This window comes from Sinohyriopsis cumingii, chromosome 15 (genome assembly GCF_028554795.1).
Source record: "Sinohyriopsis cumingii isolate HCF-2022 chromosome 15, ASM2855479v2, whole genome shotgun sequence".
NCBI lineage: Eukaryota > Metazoa > Mollusca > Bivalvia > Unionida > Unionidae > Sinohyriopsis > Sinohyriopsis cumingii.
Window position 1 is genome coordinate 8,779,595 of NC_142975.1, and position 20,958 is coordinate 8,800,552.

A 20,958-nucleotide genomic window follows, 5' to 3' on the forward strand; every position below is an offset into this window, starting at 1 on the left:
AAATTTCTCGCTGACTCTCTAAAAATCCATATGATTGTGCTCTATTGGTTTCTACATTTTCCAACTGTTCTTATATTTAAACTATGTTGGTTAGATTTGTTTCGTCACTGATATTTTCTTTTCTTTGTTTAATCAGTTTTCATACATTTCTCAATTTGTGGATTTTTTTATTACAAAAAAAAATTGAATTTCTGTAGTATTTACACAACCTCTTAACACTGTTCCTCGTGTTGGGATTATGTTTACGTTCTTAAGGCGATATAGTCCTCTTTAAAGTCTTTTTCAGCAAACCGCTCCGGTGGCCTAGTGGTTAGAGCGTCCGCCGTTGTCGTGGGTTCGATCCCGAGTCATACTGAAGACTTACAAAAATGGCACTAACAGTTGCCAAGCTTGGCAATCAGCATTGAGAGGTTAGTGTTAGGACTGGTCGGCCTGGGGTCAGGATAATGTGACTGGGTGGGACATCATGCTACATGTCTGCGGCATGATGCCCCACTGCTAGAAATCACTGTAAACTGTCACACTGCAGACATCGTAGCGATATGACTGAAAAAGTGTTAAAGCTACGTTAAAAATCCAAATCACACACTCACACACGCATTTACAGCATCTGCTTCTCAAAGGTTACTGCATGTCTGATCTCAAATCTAGCTTCAGTTGGATTTAGATTGTATTTCTCCTTTATCATATCAAGTTTGATTGATTTCTCGTGAAATGGGGGGAGCGGGGGGTGCGGACCGCACCGGGTGACACCATCTCAGAACGGTGACACCAAAATGAAAAATTGCAAATTTTACAGAGCACACACTGCTCGGTCTAGTCGGATTACCGATCATAGTTAAATACATGACTAGCAGGCACAGCAGTGGCGTCGCTAAGGGGATGCGGACTGCACCGGGTGACACCATCAGAAGGGGTGACACCAAAATGACATTACTAAGGATTCTGTATGGTCTGTTACGGAAGGAGGACCATGGGGGTGACACCATGAGCTACCGCACTGGGTGACACCAACCCGAGTGACGCCACTGGGATAAAGTATAAACCAGCTGTTTCTCTGTTGTATCTTCACCGTATAATCAACTAAATTACTTAATATATGACAAGAATTTCATATTAAGTTCCTCTTTGGAGGTATTTTGGATTAACATATGATTTATTATAATTTGAACACAGTGTAAAGTTCAGGTACTTACACATAAATGTACACGCCATATACAAGCAAGATAAAGGCGATTAGAGATAGTGGAAGTTATTAGCCTCGCGTGAGAAAAACTCGGAATACTCGTGGCCTTTTCCATAGCATGCTTTACAAGTTATCCCACTCGGGAAGAGAGGCGGACATTACGAACACATGAGAAAGCTATGATGTTCCGAATGTAGGCCAAACCATTTCCCGTAAAGGAGTTGTCACACTAAAGTCACAATGTTGAAATCAGTACATACGCATTGTGGAGCTAATCAATGTAAACCCACTAGGAGAAACGTTTGGTCTCGGCATTAATGATGTGATGAGTACGGTATGTAATACTTGGATTTGTTTTCCTTCGATGTATGTACAACAGATACATATGGAATTTGTCAGGCCAGGTTATATTTTTTCGCTCGGCTTTTTCTCTGAAACCACGTTCACTTTCCCCAAACAAAATAGCAATGCTGCGAGTACCTCAGACGGTTTCGGAGTACAGTAACAGTTGTCTGTGGCTGGATAAATCTTCCCTGAAGGACATATTTATTGCATCCGGTCCTTTGTTTTCATTTGTAGGCAAGTTATTTTTGTCACTTATATGGATCTATGTTTTGTGCAGCAGGCCTGGCAAAACAATTACACGATAATAGGCATAAACACTTCATTAGCCCAATTAATGATCAAGGAACAAAATCGAAAGTGTAGGCTGCCGACGTCGTCGTTGGGAACCAAAGGGCGTTTTACCAGTGTGTGTGTATGTCTGCCTGTCTCTATATCACACACACACACATCATTTTCATTGGCGGCTCAGTCTCGAGAGACCATGCGAATAGCGCCCTTGGAGTGTCGTCTGTGTCAGGGGTGTTGACATCGTCTGCTGTGGATGTGCAGGCATATGCACGAGTGACAGTCCCAATTGCAGTTGGCGCAGACATACTGGGAAGTCTGAGTTATTGGGGTTGCTGCCGCGCTCTTCTTTCTCTCACGTTTCTCTGCCGCCAACTGGCCTCATTGCATCAGCGACTGCTATGCCCTTGTTAAACGTCAGTCTCCAGGTGCCTTGGTCCTCGGCCAAAACTTCCCAGCCGTCGGGTGAAATGTCGCATGCCTTCATGCCCCTCTTGCACACATCCTTGAAACGGAGTGAGGGGTGGCCGACTCTTCTGGTACCAGTGGCCAGCTGTCCATATTGGATGTCATATATATATATATATATATATATATATATATATATATATATATATATGCATGCTCGGTTAGTTAACACTGCTACAAGTACTATTAATAATCAGGGTATTTAGTGAGGGCTGATGCGAATCTTCCATAGGGCCCACAGAACAAAGGAAACTTATAGATTAGTGTTTGTAGCGGTTGCTACTGGTTGTGGTGTTATGAGGTTGTACCTTCTTACAAGGTGACTGCTTTGTTTGGCTATTGTTATCTAGAGGGTGATCGCCCTTGGTATTGTTGTTGCCCAGATTGAGTAAATATTAAAATAAAGTGTGAAAATTATAGATGGAATAAATAGAGATCTGAGCAGATGTATAGAACAGAATGACATGAGCTCCCGTATATGGAAAAACAAATCAGTTACATAAACAACTGGGATGATACATTACATTAGAAAGAGACACTTCTCTTTGGAATAAATCTTTCACCAAATTTCAAACACAAATATATTTATATAAATAGACGATCTGTTTTAAATGATAGGATTAGTTCATCATATAATCGAGTGAACGATCGAAGTCATTGCCTTGTACAACTTCATAACCTGCTTATTCCGGTCATTTCCAACTTCACTATGGTGGTTCCTCCAGGTCCTTTTGCTTTTTCCCTTTTTTTGACCTCCCTACGGTCTCGCCTCTTCAGCCCCCAAACTTTGTGTGGGTAGGTGGATACGTAAGTACGTAGATACTTGGATAAGTAGGTATGTGGATACGTCTGTGGATATATCCATGGATACGTCCGTGGAGATATTTCCCCTTGTGCTTTCAAGCTTTGTTCGCTTCTACCACCAAAATTGTGTCCGTTGACTTTCCAGACATCCGGTCCCTTTGACCAATGTTTTACGAGAGAACTTCTTCCAAATTTATATGTTCATTCTTGCAGGAAAAATGCAGACTGACAAGATTTCTTGATGGAGGCAGTATTTAAAGCCCAAGGAATTTTCGTGTGTAAAACATGCCCCTTTATTTAATTTAGATTAACAATCAGGATTAAATATATTTACCACCTTTTATAACTTGGTGCCAAAATTGCGGTCAGCATGACTTACAGAATTCCAAGCAACAGATCTGGAAAATTTCAAATCTGACAGTTCCGATACAAAATCGAAGTTAACCATCCCCTTTCTAGTCATCTAGCAGCTAAGTAAATGAAGGCTGAATTAAGAATCACTTCCTCTCTTGACACAGACATTAGAGATCATTGTAGTATAGCGATTAACAAGCACCTTTCCCCATAAATCAAATTAATTGTTCTCTGGCCCCAAGTTAATGCACTCTTCATTGATCGACAGAAATTTGCATCCTTACAGTATTCTCTCTATAATATTCTCACGTTTGTACATCCCTACCCATTTAAAAATAAGGCATCAAGGATATAAAAAATGCACGAAACTTAGTCATTTGATTTTATTGATTTATAATTTCTATCCTGATTGTTGCTTGGGGTGCCAAATACTGTCAGTTTGTTAGTATTTTGACAAAAACCTGATTTTCTTTAGCAGCACCTTTGCCATATTTGCATGGACCTGTTTATGTTTACAAGTAACAGATGTAAGTTCATCTTCTTTGACACTCTCAGTCATTCCGTAAATTTTGGAGTTACTATAATATGTGTATACAAGAGTTCTTCTTGTTTTATTTGTTCAGTTTGTTTTTTGAGTATTATAACTAGTCATTGTAAATATTGCATGCAGACAACAGTTTTTGCTGAAATGGACTATTATAGAAACCAGAAAAGGAGAGCAGGCAGTCTGGCTACTTTTTTACATTGGGAACTTGTTTTGTGCCAATGTCTGCAGTATCAGGGACCCCTTGGTGACAATCAGGTTAGAAGTTGTTGACCAGTGAATGAAATGACTAAGTTTTGTGCATTTTTCAAATCCTTGTTGTATTTCATTTTTAAAATTGTTTGGGGTGGGGGTTTACAAGTGAATGGGATAGTATGAGAATACATTAGAAATGGGGAAAGTAGGGCCCATTGGCCCCATGACGTCAAAAAATGAGATCATTTTGAATAAAAGGTCTTACAGATATATTTATGTGCCTTTATTTAAGAAGTTCAGACACTCGTTATTACAGGTAGAGCTGTGAAAATTTTAGTAAACATCTACTGGGTACCCTTTGATCTTATTGATCAGTTACCCCAGTACCAATTAAAGGGAAATTTTATCAAACTATGCAAACCTGATCTGCTTGTTGTAGGTTGACTCTGGCATTAACGGCATGCAAAAGTGTATTTTTCCAGTGGTCAAAGTGTACAAATCAGGGTGTAATTTGCAAGTCTGACCCATCTGAAGGGGTGACTTAGTGTCAGTGGTCAGAGTGTACAAATCAGGGTGTAATTTGCAAGTCTGACCCATCTGAAGGGGTGACTTAGTGTCAGTGGTCAGAGTGTACAAATCAGGGTGTAATTTTCAAGTCTGACCCATCTGAAGGGGTGACTTAGTGTCAGTGGTCAAAGTGTACAAATCAGGGTGTAATTTGCAAGTCTGACCCATCTGAAGGGGTGACTTAGTGTCAGTGGTCAAAGTGTACAAATCAGGGTGTAATTTGCAAGTCTGACCCATCTGAAGGGGTGACTTAGTGTCAGTGGTCAGAGTGTACAAATCAGGGTGTAATTTGCAAGTCTGACCCATCTGAAGGGGTGACTTAGTGTCAGTGGTCAGAGTGTACAAATCAGGGTGTAATTTGCAAGTCAGACCCATCTGAAGGGGTGACTTAGTGTCAGTGGTCAAAGTGTACAAATCAGGGTATAATTTGCAAGTCTGACCCATCTGAAGGGGTGACTTAGTGTCAGTGGTCAAAGAGTACAAATCAGGGTGTAATTTGCAAGTCTGACCCATCTGAAGGGGTGACTTAGTGTCAGTGGTCAAAGTGTACAAATCAGGGTGTAATTTGCAAGTCTGACCCATCTGAAGGGGTGACTTAGTGTCAGTGGTCAGAGTGTACAAATCAGGGTGTAATTTGCAAGTCTGACCCATCTGAAGGGGTGACTTAGTGTCAGTGGTCAGAGTGTACAAATCAGGGTGTAATTTGCAAGTCTGACCCATCTGAAGGGGTGACTTAGTGTCAGTGGTCAAAGTGTACAAATCAGGGTGTAATTTGCAAGTCTGACCCATCTGAAGGGGTGACTTAGTGTCAGTGAGTCAAGAGTTGCATTTTGGAAAAAACAAATACCCAACTGGATCAATAGATAAATGGATAGGAAGATAGGAAAAATTAACAACAAAACTGTAAAATAAACTTGTATTATTGAGTGGAATCTGTTATAAATAAATTAACAACTTGCAAAATGTTTTAATTAAATCCACTAAAATCCAGTGTTTGACATTTTAAATCCATTTATATGATAAATCCATGAATTCAATTATAGGTCACACTGCGGTATAAAAATAGTTCAAAATGATCAGATTCACAATATCCTGAAAAATGTTAATTCCACACATCTTGCAATAGAAATAAAGTTAAATCCACATTTTGTAAAATTTACAGTATCCTATAAATGTTGCTACCTAATGTCACCTGGTACACAGTCCAAGAATTCATCCACATTGTCTGATAAAGTTCTGAAATTCTCCATTGTTGGCTACTAAGTCATTGTGGTCATCATAAACGTCATCTGACTCCCTTTCCTTGGCCTCACTGTTATATACGTTTGCCTACATAGAGACTGATGAGCTTTTGCACTGTAACTAACACTTTGATCATGCAGTTTGTGGATCTGTTAAAGGTTGCAACTGAACATGTGTCAGTTGTGCGGCAAGATCAAATAACTACCCTCTGTTACTTTCCACAAACCAAGTATCTCTTTGGGCTCGATCAAAGGTTGTTTTTTTTTTACACGGGAAAACAAGCTAAGGGATCAAAGTCAAACATTTACTGGTAGAGGCATAACTTGCCTCGGCACTGAACAAGTACATGTATTACATTTTATTTGAGGCTCAATCAGAAGGATTGTCAACTTGAAAACAAAGTGATTGCTTCCTTTAAAAGTCAAGGGCTTATGTGGCCACATGCACTGGTAGAAAATTTGTATACAGAAAACAGGTACCCAGTAGCTCATTTTAGTACTTGGGTTATTATCAAGCACTAATCACAGACACTTTTGCATTTAATAATTTCTGCAATAAATATTCACTTTTCTAGCATATTATGTTTGGAACTGATTAGTCAGACTATATGGCTGTAGTGGTCTCATTCTGTCTCAGTCTACCGGATATTTGTTCTTTAAACTAGACTGGTCCTGTTATACTTTGAAACTGTGGTCCAGCATGGTTGATGAAATTTCATGCCTGTTCCTATATTGAATTCCTGTACATTTCTTTTTAGACATTAGTGCATCAGTCTCTCCAAGCAACTCTTGTTTATGAATTGCATTGACACTTAGTAAATATTATTCTCATATTAACAAATCACTAAGCTCCTTCAGTTTTTGTTGGAGTTGTAGAACTTAGTGCCATCTGACCCTGTAAAAAGCAGTTTCATGGGCTCAACAAGCCCTTCAGTTTTTGATGGGGTTCAGTGGAACTTGGTAAATATTATGGTTATCACTGGAAGATGCAGACGCCATTATTGTCATATTTTTCATTTGTTTTTGTGGGGTCTAAAAAGGCCATGTTTGAGCACACAACAGGCATTAAGTGGTAGCCAGTATATTTGGTACAGAAAGAACCAGGGATAGATCTGGCAAGAACCACAAATTCACAGAAGCTTTCTCATGTACCCTGGCATTGGTCAAGCCAAGACCTGTACACATGCAGACAAAGGTGAGATGAAAGAGTGTTCTGTAATGGCAAGTGCCACATACCACTTGGCCACCGGTGGCTCTGTTATTGTCCTGTACATAGTGGAGTGAACGAGTCTGTCTTGTTAGTGCTACGAGAGCTACAGTTTGTCTTGCACTCACCCAGATTTAAGAAATGACTGCTATACTGATTCAATAGTAATTTACCCTAAATGATCAAGGTGTTACTATCCAGTGTTACTCATTGAAGCAGTGTCATAATTAACTTGATCATCGGTGTTACTCATTTAAGCAGTGTCATAAGTAACTTGACAGTCAATGTTACTCATTTATGCACTGTCACAAATAACTTGACCATCATTGTTACTCATTTATGCAGTGTCACAAATAACTTGACCATTATTGTTACTCATTTATGCAGTGTCATAAATAACTTGACCATCAGTGTTACTCATTTATGAAGTGTCATAAATAACTTGACCATCATTGTTACTCATTTATGCAGTCATAAATAACTTGACCATTATTGTTACTCATTTATGCAGTGTCATAAATAACTTGACCATCAGTGTTACTCATTTATGCAGTGTCATAAATAACTTTACCATCATTGTTACTCATTAAAGCAATGTCACAAATAATTTGACCATCATTGTTACTCATTAAAGCAATGTCATAAATAACTTGACCATCAGTGAATCCTTTAGATGACTGGAGCCATGGTGGCTCAGTGGTGCAAGTTAAAACCTGCCCAGACCAGGTTGTCTAGCGTTTCTGGGTTAGAAACCTTTCATGTGATGCTGTGCCTTTAAACACCAATCATTTGGTGGTTGGGGAAGGGTGTGTGTGTGTGTCATTTCATTATGTACATTCTGTGTTAAGGACATTACAGGAATTTTGAAATCAGTATGTAGTTTTTCAGAAAGTTTGAGACCAGATATGGGATTGCCAATTATAATTATGTGCATATGGATGAAGAATTATACCCAAAGTTTGAGACCAGATATGGGATTGCCAATTATAATTATGTGCATATGGATGAAGAATTATACCCAAAGTTTGAGACCAGATATGGGATTGCCAATTATAATTATGTGCATATGGATGAAGAATTATACCCAAAGCTTGAGACCAGATATGGGATTGCCAATTATAATTATGTACATATGGATGAAGAATTATACCCAAAGTAGGAGATTGATTTGGAAACCTAAGTTTTATTTTTACTAAGCAGCAAACTGATTTATAATATTGAAATTTTTCAATGTATGGTGATGGATACAATGCTTGTATACAATGCCCAATATATGGGAGAACACATACCTAGATTATTTTTTGTTGTTGTGGGAGAATAATGAAATGATAAAGTTTAATTCTGCGATTGAATTTCATTTTCTTCAGTTTCGTTGAGCTGCTGAGTGACTAAGACTCTAAACGCAAGGAATCACCTAAAAGATTTTGTGGACATTATGAATCCAGAGCAGAACTGGGTGTGGGATAGTCAACAAAAAAGGTTCTGTCCAGTCACTGGAGGTAAATTGAAGTTACAGCAAGCTCCAGAAATTAATTACTTATACATGTATGTTTATTTGCTAGGTTACTCCCAAAATATAAGAACTAACTTGAGTATGCTCTGCTTAAGAAGCTTTCCTGAGTCATGAAATAAATAAATAAATAAATAAATAAATAATTCTGTAATGGTGCTTAGGTTTTGGGATACTCTTGATTTTCTTAAAGATACTTTTTTATGACCTATGTTGGGACTTGAAATAATATAAATTTTTTCATGTTATGTTAGTCTTGGGTCACCCCAGACATTTTTTCCCTCTGATCACTTAGCATAATTTATTGATCATGATGTTATAATAAAGAAAACAATACTTCCCAGTTGCTATGGACTATCAGTATAAATTGTTAGATGGAAATATTATGAACTAAAATAATGTGTTTGAAAAATATTATAATTTTTTTTCTTCATGTTTTCTTATCTTTTATAAATATTTTAAATATGTAAATTTCATCAGAAGATGACAAGCATTGTGAATTAGCATGATGTTGTAACCATAACAACAACAGCTTCTCCCATTTTAACTCTAGTTTAATATTGTTAGTTTATGCTTAATTACATTACAATTGTCAAAAGTCATCAATAATTATATTTTCTGCCTTGAAAATTTAGATACTTAACTCCTTAAAATGTGGTACCAAGACAACTTAAAATACTGCTTGGTTGATCATTTGCATTTATTGTGACATTGTTTACATCATGGCATCACTGCATGTACATTGAAGATTTTAATGTGTTGCTGAATGAAGTGCGTATCTTGGTTTCAAATCATTGGGACCACTGCGCAAACTTCATTAATATCGCTAAATTATGATTAAGAGGTCTAAAAATAATACTTTCAAATAATTGCAGTAATAATGCAGTGGTTATATGTTTTGACCTTAAATAAGTACATGTTAACTCAGCTACAGAAATTGCTAATATTATTTAGTAAAAGGCCATAAAAGGATTATTGTTGCAGAACAAAGGGGTACGTACCGGCATTGCCTTTGGACAAAATTGTTCCTTTACTAAAGTCAGTTTCTGGGTTTAAACTATAAACTGGCCTGGATTTCTTTCAGAAAACAAAAGAAGGATCCACCAGTTAGTTAGTTAATCAGAAGGAGCTGTTAAAACAACTTGCATGCCAGAATCAAAAGCGGAATGAAAACAAAAAATTAAAATGGATTAACATACATGATATATTCCCAAGCAGTGTTGCGGGGGGGGGGGGTTGAGTCTCAAAAAGTGTGTTTTGAGGTCAGAAGGCGGATCAGTGCATGTGATGCCCAAAAATTGTTATCAAAATGAGAATAAACTATATTTTCATATCATGCTATAGCAAATGACTGGAAATTCAGATCTGAATAAAAAGCAAATGCCATCTGTTTTCTATGAAGCAATTACTATACTTACAATCAAAACATAGTAGACTGAGCATTATCAGATAACATCACCACAAAGATATGTCCACATGGTTACAGGCCCCCCCCCCAACATTAAATAAAAAAATAAACCAAGTTACTGTCTTTAAAATCCATTGGATAGTAGAATTTAGACTTAATTACATGCAGTCTTTGCTACTTTCATTAGTTGGTTTAATAGTAATGCAAGTGTCATTTATGCTAATTTTTGCATGCATTAGAGATTGGATGGTGCTGTTCAGATTTCCCCGAAGAAAAGCAGCTTAACTGATTTGGTAAAAATGTATTTATATGCAGAAAAAAACACATGAACCAAATAAGGGAAGGACCTTTTAATTTCTGGAATGGGGATGGGGAGGAACAGTAAAAAGAAATCGTCTAGAAAGGGTGTTAATGTAATGTCTTTCATTAAAAGTTAACCGTGTACACATGAATGTTATTGTCTTTAAAGTGATCTCTTTCATGGCTATAATCATATTGAAAAGCCTGGGGTAATTAAATGTTGATAGTTTAACATGATTAATGAATAATAATAAAGAGAAATAACCTGAAAGTTGAATTCCATGTGTCAAATATATTTTGACTCGTACTGATGTTACATACAGTTAGTCTGAAAAACTTTGTACCAACTTTCTTCATGGCATGGTCATACACCCTGATCAAAATAGCGATGGTCTTGTCACCTCCCTTGTGAGATGAGGACCAAAAATCTGTTATTTTGGCATAACTCCATTACTTGTTTATCCATTATTGGTGCAGTTGCATTAATTATGGTATTTGCTGTTTTTGTCCTTAAATTTCTTAGCCTATGTCACTCTCAGGGAACGTTTCCTTGCAAAAGCTCTGAAAAACGGTCTGCTGCTGATAAAGGCAAATTGTCATGAACTCCCTTACACTTAACCAGATACTTAAGACAGGGGAGGGTGAATATTTGGAACAGTGATAGTCACTCAAGAGATGAAGACAAACAATGAAAAATACACAAATAATATTAAATTTATTGACAAATAACACTAATAATGCACACACTCTCGCATCCCCACTAACACTACGTCTCGTGATGATAAATGAAATTAATATATAAATTGATTCAAGTCCTCCTATTCAGCTCTCTTAATGGTACAGTTCTATCGTTACACTACATTGGGAACTCACCCAAGTCAATTTTTTCCACTGATATCCTGGTCTGGATATCTATCCTCAGTTTGGTTCCATGAATTTACACAATTTTTCCATCCATCAGTCACCAATACATGTAACACTAAAGGTGGCCACAATTGAACACTATTCGCTGTTCCAATTGTTCACTTCCCAGCTGATATTTCAAATTTTTCCCTCCACCAGCTGAAAACGCTCTGTGAGGTCCTATGGAGACATGCACTCCCACTCTTCTGTCTCTCTGACTTACTGCTTTATATTCTTATAACACTCAATGTGTGTATGATAGCTTTCTTTTCACACAGCATGGGTATATTGCAGGAACATGTTTTCCCATGAAATCGAAATGTCAGTATAGGTCAGTGAGTATAACCTCTGTTCACTCTTGACAATGTGTTGCCCAAACTGTTAATTTGACAGGTTTGTGTGACATCGGCAATGAAATTGCAGAAAAGTAGTTCAGTTCTAGCGACAATATCTGTCGATTGTTTAAACAAGGTAGTTACTTTGGAAATGAAGCTCAGCATTCTTGTACAGCCATTGTGCTGGTTGGTGTTGCTATCTCAACAGACAGATGTCATACAGATGTGCACAGAATAAAATGTTCCCCCTTGCTGCTGTGCTGCACGAACTTAAAGTCTGTCAACCAGGAGTTGTAAAATTTGGATTTGCTGAACATGGCTCGCTTCAGATATGGCTCGTTTCCCAGATCACAACTATTTCTCGGCATTTTGCCTTCAAGAATGAATAGCACTTGTACACAATTCCAACCACCAAAATAATCATCTTTTGCATTTTATATATGGATTTAAAAAATCCAACATCAGCTGGAAATGTTGCCACTGATCACAAACTTAAATAAAGTTGGCTTCAACATTCTTATTCAATTCAATGATCTACAATAACATCTGCTCTTTAGCGCAGGTCTTCGAAGTAGTTCAGATGAATTTATATTTTTATTCTGCATATGTGTCACTTACCTTACCAGACTAGCTAAAAAGGAAGTTGTTTATCTGACCACCTTGCCTTTTAATTGACTCTATATCAGCTGTATTCCCTGATGATAGGTTTAGCAGAGCTTTGAGCAGGACTGTTCATACATCACTCACTGCATATTATAGGCATATATCATGCTGGTCAAGGAATATAAGGTTTTGTTTTTGTTGTTGAAAAATAATGGCAGATGCCATTATTGTAATATTTTTCATTTGTTTTTGTGGGGTCTAAAAAGGCCATGTTTGAGCACACAACAGGCAGTAAGTGGTGGCCAGTATATTTGGTAGAGAAAGAGCCAGGGATAGACCTGGAAAGAACCACAAATTCACAGAAGCTTTCTCATGTGACCACATTGGTTAAGCCAAGACATGAACACGTGCAGACAAAGGTGAGATGAATGAGTGATCTGTAATGGCAAGTGCCACATACCACTTGGCCACCGTTGGTTCCATGATTGTCATGTACATAGTGGAGTGAACGAGTCTGTCTTATTAGCGTGACAAGAGCTACAGTTTGTCTTGCACTCACCCAGATTTAATTAGGTTTTTATTCTACATATGTGTCACTTAGCTTAGCAAACTAGCTAAATGGGCTCTCACACTGCAGAATTTGACATGGCATATCACTCTAGCTATTGTTAGGCAATTAAGTAATCTCTGAAAGATAGTTGCTTATATCTGACCACCTTACCTTTTAATTGACTCTATATCGGATGTATTCACTGATGATAGGTTTAGCTGAGCTTTGAATAGGACATCACTCACTGCATATTGCAGGCATATATCGTGCTGGTCAAGAAATATAAGGTTTTGTTTTTGTTGAAAAAAATGTGATGAAATTTCAGGAAAATTATGTATTTCAAAACTTGACCATGGGGGGATGAGGAGTCTAAAATCATGTTTTTCGTGTAACACGGCGTGTTATGGCATGTATGGATTAAAGATGATCCAGTATTTATATAATAAGAATTTTAATCTATATTATGGTCATTCTTTAATAAATATATGAGAGTTATATGAATATATGCTGGTTATATGCCTAATATATTTATAAATATTAACTAAACATGTGTATATAGATTACATATTTACTTTGTGGGATCACCTTTATCACTGAAAAACAGTAAAGCTTGAACCTGTGAACAAACTTAATAAAACAGCAATGGACTTGCAGCTAAAATGTCATCTGGAAGAATGAGATTTCAATTGGTAAAAACAATGAATAAAGGAAGATCTGCATCTGATATTTTTAGGAATTTGAAAGGATATAAATGACAGTACACAAGATATGAGCTGTTTATGGATAGAAACAGTAAAATCCTAAAGACATACAAGCTATAAACTTTGATTGGTTTTACCTAAGTTAAATGAAATAAAAATATTTGGACTAGCTCATTAAGAAAGACTGTCATTTATTATCTCGGAGGTCTTAAATATCATCTTCAGGTGAGATGACAGTAGCTACTTACTGAATACACATTGTTATTGTCAACATCGAAAATAAGTATTCAGTTGAATTTTTGAAAGTGGAGCTGAGTGGGGTGGTATGGTTACATTATGGCATTTGTATTCACTTGAGTTTTGTAAAGTGGGATGGTATTGTTACATGGGATGGTACTGTTGCATGGATCTCTTGTACATTGTATATACATGTAGTGTATATTCATCCATACTTTTTTCTGTCTTAATGACTGCCTTGTGTTTGCAGCTGGACAAGCAAGTGTTCCTCTCCAACCACATGGTGGTATGTTTGGTGGTGCAGATCCTCAAAGTTTCCAGGGAAACAGAGGAGGCAACAGAGGTGGTCACCTTAGTCAAAGAGGTAACAGCAGTCAGGGTCAAAGAAGAGCTGGTCACCATGGCACAAGAGGTGAAGACAACCTTGGCAGTAGGGGAGGAAATATGGGTAGCCATCATTATGATGCACACCATGGAAGCATGAATTCAATACTTGGGTTGCCACTTGACATTAGATCAAGTGTACCAAGTAACCTTAACTTTAATCCAAACCAACCAAGAGGAAGGGGGACAGGGATAAGGTCTGCAAAAACAGATAACTACAGACAGGAAAATTGGATGTATGGAGCACTACAGACACAAGACCCTAGTGCTAGTAGGACACTGCCTGGAGAGAGAGAAGTATATGGAGACAACAAATCTAGACCGAACCAAAGACGAGGTAATTTTCATGGGAGAAGAGGCAGAGGCCGTTGGGGGAAACGAGGGCAAGATAGAAGAAGAGGGGGAAACATTGTTGGTGGTGAAAGGACCACTGAAGGTGGGTCACAGTGTGGGAGTGATGAAGATGATGAACCTGAAGAAGGTTCTGATTTTGAACAGTCAGGCACAGACAGCTCCAGTGAGCAGAGTACAGAAAACAATAGCATATATGGAAGAAATAATACTATTGATACCCTGACTTCTAACCAGACCAAAGACAATACAATTGCAGGAGCTGAAGGCATTAAGGACCTTGGACTCAAAACACTCTACAACAGATTGAGAAGATATAAAGCAAAACTAGATGCATTAAAGATTGAAGGCAGGAACAATAGCAGTAATGCAAAGGTTTTGGAAAAGAGAGCATTTTTTGAAAAAGCCATTGAACAGATTGATGCTGAAATAAAGTCAAGACCATCTAATACGAATGCTAAGGCACCATTTGTAGAAAGACCAGAAAAGAAATCGCGAAAAAGGAGACCAAGGAAAAAGAAATCAGATTACAAAAATAATGATAGGACTGCAGCAGCACAAGATCCAACTGTCGATGATTCGGATGACTCAGCATCTTCATTTTCTGATTCTGAAACTGAGGAAAGTTTTCAACAGTCGCCCCAGAAAAATGTCAAGAGCAACAAAGTTGTTGAGGATCTTCTGTCAAAAATTAAAGATCTTGGAGATCAGGTTGCTGAGTTGAAGGTCAGTAAATCTGATTTACAGGAAGATTCAATACCATATTTATCTGATACCACAAAAGGATCTAAAGCAAGAAGCACAGGATTCAGAACCTCAACAGATTCTCTGATGAAGGAGAAAACCTTTAGAAGGAAGAATACACAAGAGGAAAGTAATGATTCTGAGTGTGGAGAATCAGCAGACTTACCAAATGAAAATAAAGTCTTTGAATATTTCATCAAAGAGGTGGGAGGTCCTACATCTCTCAGAAATATAGCTGACAAGAACCTGTTCCCAAAAGATTTTGACATTACAAAATGGTTTCTGAGTCATCAAAGGCGATTTATTTTGTTTAAAACTGATGAGAAAATTCACTTCATTGTTCCCTTTTACAAAGAAGCAACATTTTGCTTGGATTATAATGGTCTTGGCAAGTTTAAAACATGTGAAAAGTCTAATTGCCCACATGCACATGTTTGCAAGGATTTTATTGGTGGTTCTTGCAAGGAAGGACAGAAGTGTCGATTTTCACACAACTTTAATGATAGAGCTAATGCTGTTTTGATATCCCAGCTTGGTCTGGACATCTTCAGCAATGAAGAGATTCGTCTGATCTATAGCCAGAGGTTTCCCCATGTGTGTGGCAGTCACAATTTAAACCACATTTGCCGTCGTCCAGTCTGTGCTTACATACACATTTGTAAAAGAAGTCTGTGGGGCAGATGTGAGAAAGGATCCGATTGCACCTTGAGTCACAGTCTTGAAACGGAACAGAATAAAAATGTTCTTAAAGCTTACCACCTGTCTCATTGGAAAGAAGATTTACTCAGGAAGGTGATTTTCATTTATACCTCTTCCAGCAAAGGATATGTACACCAAAAGGACAGTTCACCTTATGGCTCAAAAGAATCTATTCCCGAAAAAAGAAGCATGTCTCAAAACATGTTAAATAGAGCGGCAGAGTGCAGAGGCAGCTTTCAGAAGGAACAGGAAAGTAAACCTGATGGTGGACGTAAAACCAGTGATCGCAGGAAAGGTTACACAAGATCATCATCCTCTCCTTCTCCTGAAAGATTTGGGAAATACAATGCTGGAAGAAATGGAAGCTTTAACAAGGACAGGACAAATAATGACACAGAGGAGGCTGCAAAAGATTCACCTGGGAAAAGAGACTTCCAGGAAGATGAATCTGTCAAATATGTGCCACCTTCTAGAAGACCAGACTCTCAGAAACCAAAGTCTGTGAGTCCAGAAACAGATAATGAAAGTACAAAACTAAAGGGACCCAAGTCAAGACATGGGAGTAGCCATGAAGAAAGCAAAACGCCCATAGGTTTGTATATTTTTTAAGTGATTCTTTATTAGGCATATCTTTACTGAATTTTGATGCAGAAGCACGTGGTTTTCATTGTTTCTACTGATTTCATAAACGCCAACTGGACAAAAATAAGTAAACACCAGAAAAATGAAAACTTGAAACATTGCTAGCATAGATTCATCAAATTATGATTGTATGTGAAACACAGGTGGGTTACATTAGACTCCTGTTTTTTAGTTTCATTAAGAATTCCAATCAAGATTTTCTTCTGTGAAGCTATCTGCTGTACAGCATTGTTAGCAATCTTGCTGTATGGATCCAGAATGGAAGTATTGTTTTGTTTAGCTAGTACAGATATGGATTCAGTGTTGCGGCTAGAACATGTTATTTTTCTCATCACCTGTGTAATGTTTCACACAGGTCATTTTAGGATGGTGTTATGCCATACTGATCTTATTCCTGTGCCTGACTCTTATTTTTCCATGCCTGGCCATTTTTTATTCCAGCACCTAGCCATTTTCTACCCAACACATAGCCATTTTTTATTCCAGCACCTAGCCATTTTCTACCCAGCACATAGCCATTTTCTGCCTCAGATTGTGCCTTTTTTTTCTAAAAACTTGCCTTGTTTTAGGCTGCAGATTGCCACTTTTTGTGTCAGCTAATGTAAATGATCACTTGTGCCTGATATAATTTGTAAAGTTGTAATGAACAGAAGTCTTTCTTGATTACAACTGATTTTGGCAGCCTCTCCATTCACTTGAACATCCAATGGGCCGATATGATTAAAGGAATTATGTTTCCAATTTGAATTGCCATTTTCATACCTCACTAAAAATGGTCACTTGTAGGTTTGATATAATTTTGATGATTGTAAGTGGCAATAAATGTTTGCCCAGAGTAGATTACTACTGTGTTGTCTGCCCAAAGTGGATTAACAAAATGCTGTCTTTCCAAAGTGGATTAATACAGTAAAGGAGGTCTTGGTTTATTTTCAGCTCTCACAGCAGTGTGTCCACCCACTGAATTGTATTTTATATGCCAGTGAGTAGACATTGTTAAAAGGACTATCTTTTCTCTCAGTGGACAGTGACCTAGTTTTGTCACATTTCTTTATTGTAAATGACTTGCTGATATTGCCCATTCATCAGAGAAGCTACATCAGCACAAGCTGTTTTGATGCACATTAATCAGTTCTTATGAGTGTATGAATCATAATCAGATGTACAACTTGATTTCTTATAGTCGAAGATTAATACGCTAAAAGACTAGAACATTTCTAATGTTGAAATGTGTCTCCTGAAAGTACGTTTCAGTTTAATCATTGAGTAAAACAAAAATAACAATAATAATAATTTTTTCAGTGTTTTTATTACTAATATTCTTACACTAAAATGAATACTACATTGTGATAAAACCATGGTTGCCCTTCAAAATGCTAAAAACATGCTGAAAGGTAGGTTATTGTGATACAGATTTTACACATTATATATCTTTATGAGTAGTATATTACATTCATTTTTCTTCCTCCCCATGGTTGCTCAATCATTATATTGGACTCTTTGAAAATGATATGTGGATTCATGTGAATGATTATAAAGCAAGGATACCAAAAGTAGGTCAGTGTGACTATATTTAGACTCGAGTTTTTTTTTTTGTAGTTTCAGATGCTTGTTTTACTTTCATTTCACTGGATGCTTTTGATATTGCTAGATGGGTGTAACTCTAGGATAGTAACTCAGTCACACTATTAAACATGTCTTTTTTACCTGATTTTCATGATTAAATGATCTTTGTTTTTCTCCATTTAATACATTTGGAAGTGACCTCCACTACCTCCTAATTCAGTCTTCCCTGAAAGATGAAAAAATTTCTTTTTGTCCATACATCTTACAGGCAATGGAAGTAACTCTTACAGATTACCTTCTGTTGCCCCAGTTAGGTGGCCACCCATATCCTTGATACTTACCAGCTGAAGATTCACTGAAAGACTGTTAATAGTGGATTTTTTCATACCCTTAGACCATCCAGCCAGATTTGTCAATGGGTTATAATATAGATGGTTGATGTATACAACATTTGTATTGTTTTTGGTGAATTTATTCATATTTCTGTCTTTTGTTATTGTTGAACTGTTATGGATTGATATGACTTGCATGAAATTCTACCATTGCCTTTTTATTTTGGGCTGTTAAACTTCTGTTTTTAAGCATTTTTTTAGATTGTCTCGGTGTTGCAAGTTTGCTTAATTGCATTTAATTTGTATGCTTGTTTGTGAAATGGAGAGTCACAGAAGGTAAGCATGGGATGTGCCTTGCATTTTCTAAATGTTCATTGTCACACCCATGCAGTATGTGTTTTTGTTCATAATGGGTTGAAGATGTATGGTATAGTGTCATACAGCTTTGGCAACTAAAAGGCCGAGAGAAGAGGGCACATTCTAAATCGTCTGAACAGGATCTGTTGAGGATTTATCAGAATTTAGAATCAGTCATGAGCATTATTGGTGATGTGGATTTTCTGCCTCACTCCCAGTGATGATTCCCAGAATTATATCAACAGCAGTGATCACTTCTGATCCCCTGGAAGCTGTGTCAAGCGATTCTATGCTCTTTTGAAATTATATCAACAGCAATGATCCCCTGGAAGCTGTGTCAAGCACTTATACACAAGCTCTTTTGAAATCTCAGATGATACTTCTCATGCAGTAAGCTTTGTTCTCAAGGTTGTCAGCAAGTGATTTGAATAAAACTAGGATATTAGCCGTAACAAATTGTCTGACTGTCCATCTTACTAGCTTTCTTCTCCAAATGGAACCTCTTCTAGGTCTTGATGTGGCTTTCCTCCTTCACATTTCAGCCTATTCAGGCCATCTTATTCGCTTTCTTCTCCAAATGGAACCTCTTCTAGGTCTTGATGTGGCTTACCTCCTTTACATTTCAGCCTATTCAGGTCCATCTTGCTCACTTTCTTCTCCAAATGGAACCTCTTCTAGGTCTTGATGTGGCTTACTTCCTTCACATTTCAGCCTATTCAGGTCCATCTTGCTCACTTTCTTCTCAAAATTGAACCTCTTCTAGGTCTTGATCTGGCTTACCTCCTTTTACATTCCAGCCTATTCAGGTCCATCTTGCTCACTTTCTTCTCCAAATGGAACCTCTTCTAGGTCTTGATCTGGCTTACTTCCTTTACATTTCAGCCTATTCAGGTCCATCTTGCTCACTTTCTTCTCCAAATGGAACCTCTTCTAGGTCTTGATCTGGCTTACCTCCTTTACATTTCAGCCCATTCAGGTCCATCTTGCTCACTTTCTTCTCCAAATGGAACCTCTTCTAGGTCTTGATGTGGCTTACTTCCTTCACATTTCAGCCTATTCAGGTCCATCTTGCTCACTTTCTTCTCCAAATGGAACCTCTTCTAGGTATTGATCTGGCTTACCTCCTTTACATTTCAGCCTATTCAGGTCCATCTTGCTCACTTTCTTCTCCAAATGGAACCTCTTCTAGGTCTTGATCTGGCTTACCTCCTTTACATTTCAGCCTAGTCAGGTCCATCTTGCTCACTTTCTTCTCAAAAATGGAACTGCTTCTAGGTATTGATCTGGTTTACCTCCTTTACATTTCAGCCTATTCAGGTCCATCTTGCTCACTTTCTTCTCCAAATGGAACCCCTTCTACGTCTTGATCTGGCTTACCTCCCTTACATTTCAGTGTCTTCATCATGCAGGCTGAGTGAGCTGCTTGTGTTGTCCCTGGATCCAAAATACACTGGTGATGGCTCATTTGTACCACTGATGCAACTTGGTTTTGTCCCAAAGAGTAGGTTACTATCTACAGGCAATTGAAAAATAACCATCTTCCTCCCTTCCCTTGATCAACCCATTAAGAAAGGTGAAGCAGCAGGACAAGATTTGCAGCTCTCAGATGCCATTTGTACAGACACATCTGCAGTGACCATCAAAGGGTCTTCCTACAAATTAACTGAGGAAAGCAAGACATAACCTCACAATCACTGGCCCTATGGCCAAAATGGCTTTTTAGATTAGTGTCCTCTGAACTCTGACATGGTCATGTATGATTCATCAAAATCTCAGCTCATAAAATACAAACAATTTTCATTAGTCTGGACATTGAATATAATGTTTTACTTTGAGCCATATTGGAGCCATTTGGCTTGCATGCCAAGTCTACTTTCTCCAGCTCCTATTGGTCTGGCAAATGAGAGAGAGCTGAATCTTGTCTGGCCACTGGTAGCTGCCGAGACAGTTACCAGACTATTCATGAAAGCACACCCACATTGTCAGGCATGGTCTGATTTCTTTCATGAGATTTGCCTGGGAAACTTTTGTAGGTAAGGCAGTGCTTTGTTGTAAGTCCTTCGAGTTCGAAGATGACCATGACAGCACTAAACAATTTGGTTTCTGTTGAGTACATGAGTGGCTGATGAAGGCCAATATGTGT

At 37.8% G+C, this 20,958-nt stretch overlaps 1 protein-coding gene across 1 annotated transcript in view; it reads left to right on the plus strand.

Annotated features, from left to right (window-relative positions):
• The first annotated feature begins 1,325 nt into the window (after positions 1-1,325).
• LOC149781238 (uncharacterized) overlaps positions 1,326-20,958 on the plus strand; it is a 112,881-nt gene continuing 93,248 nt past the window's right edge. Inside the window, exons 1-3 of the mRNA XM_089935318.1 lie at positions 1,326-1,765; positions 8,564-8,695; positions 13,994-16,513. Of these exons, the coding sequence (XP_089791444.1) occupies positions 8,632-8,695; positions 13,994-16,513 (2,584 nt within the window). The 5' untranslated portion in view covers positions 1,326-1,765; positions 8,564-8,631. The remainder of the gene's footprint in view (positions 1,766-8,563; positions 8,696-13,993; positions 16,514-20,958) is intronic.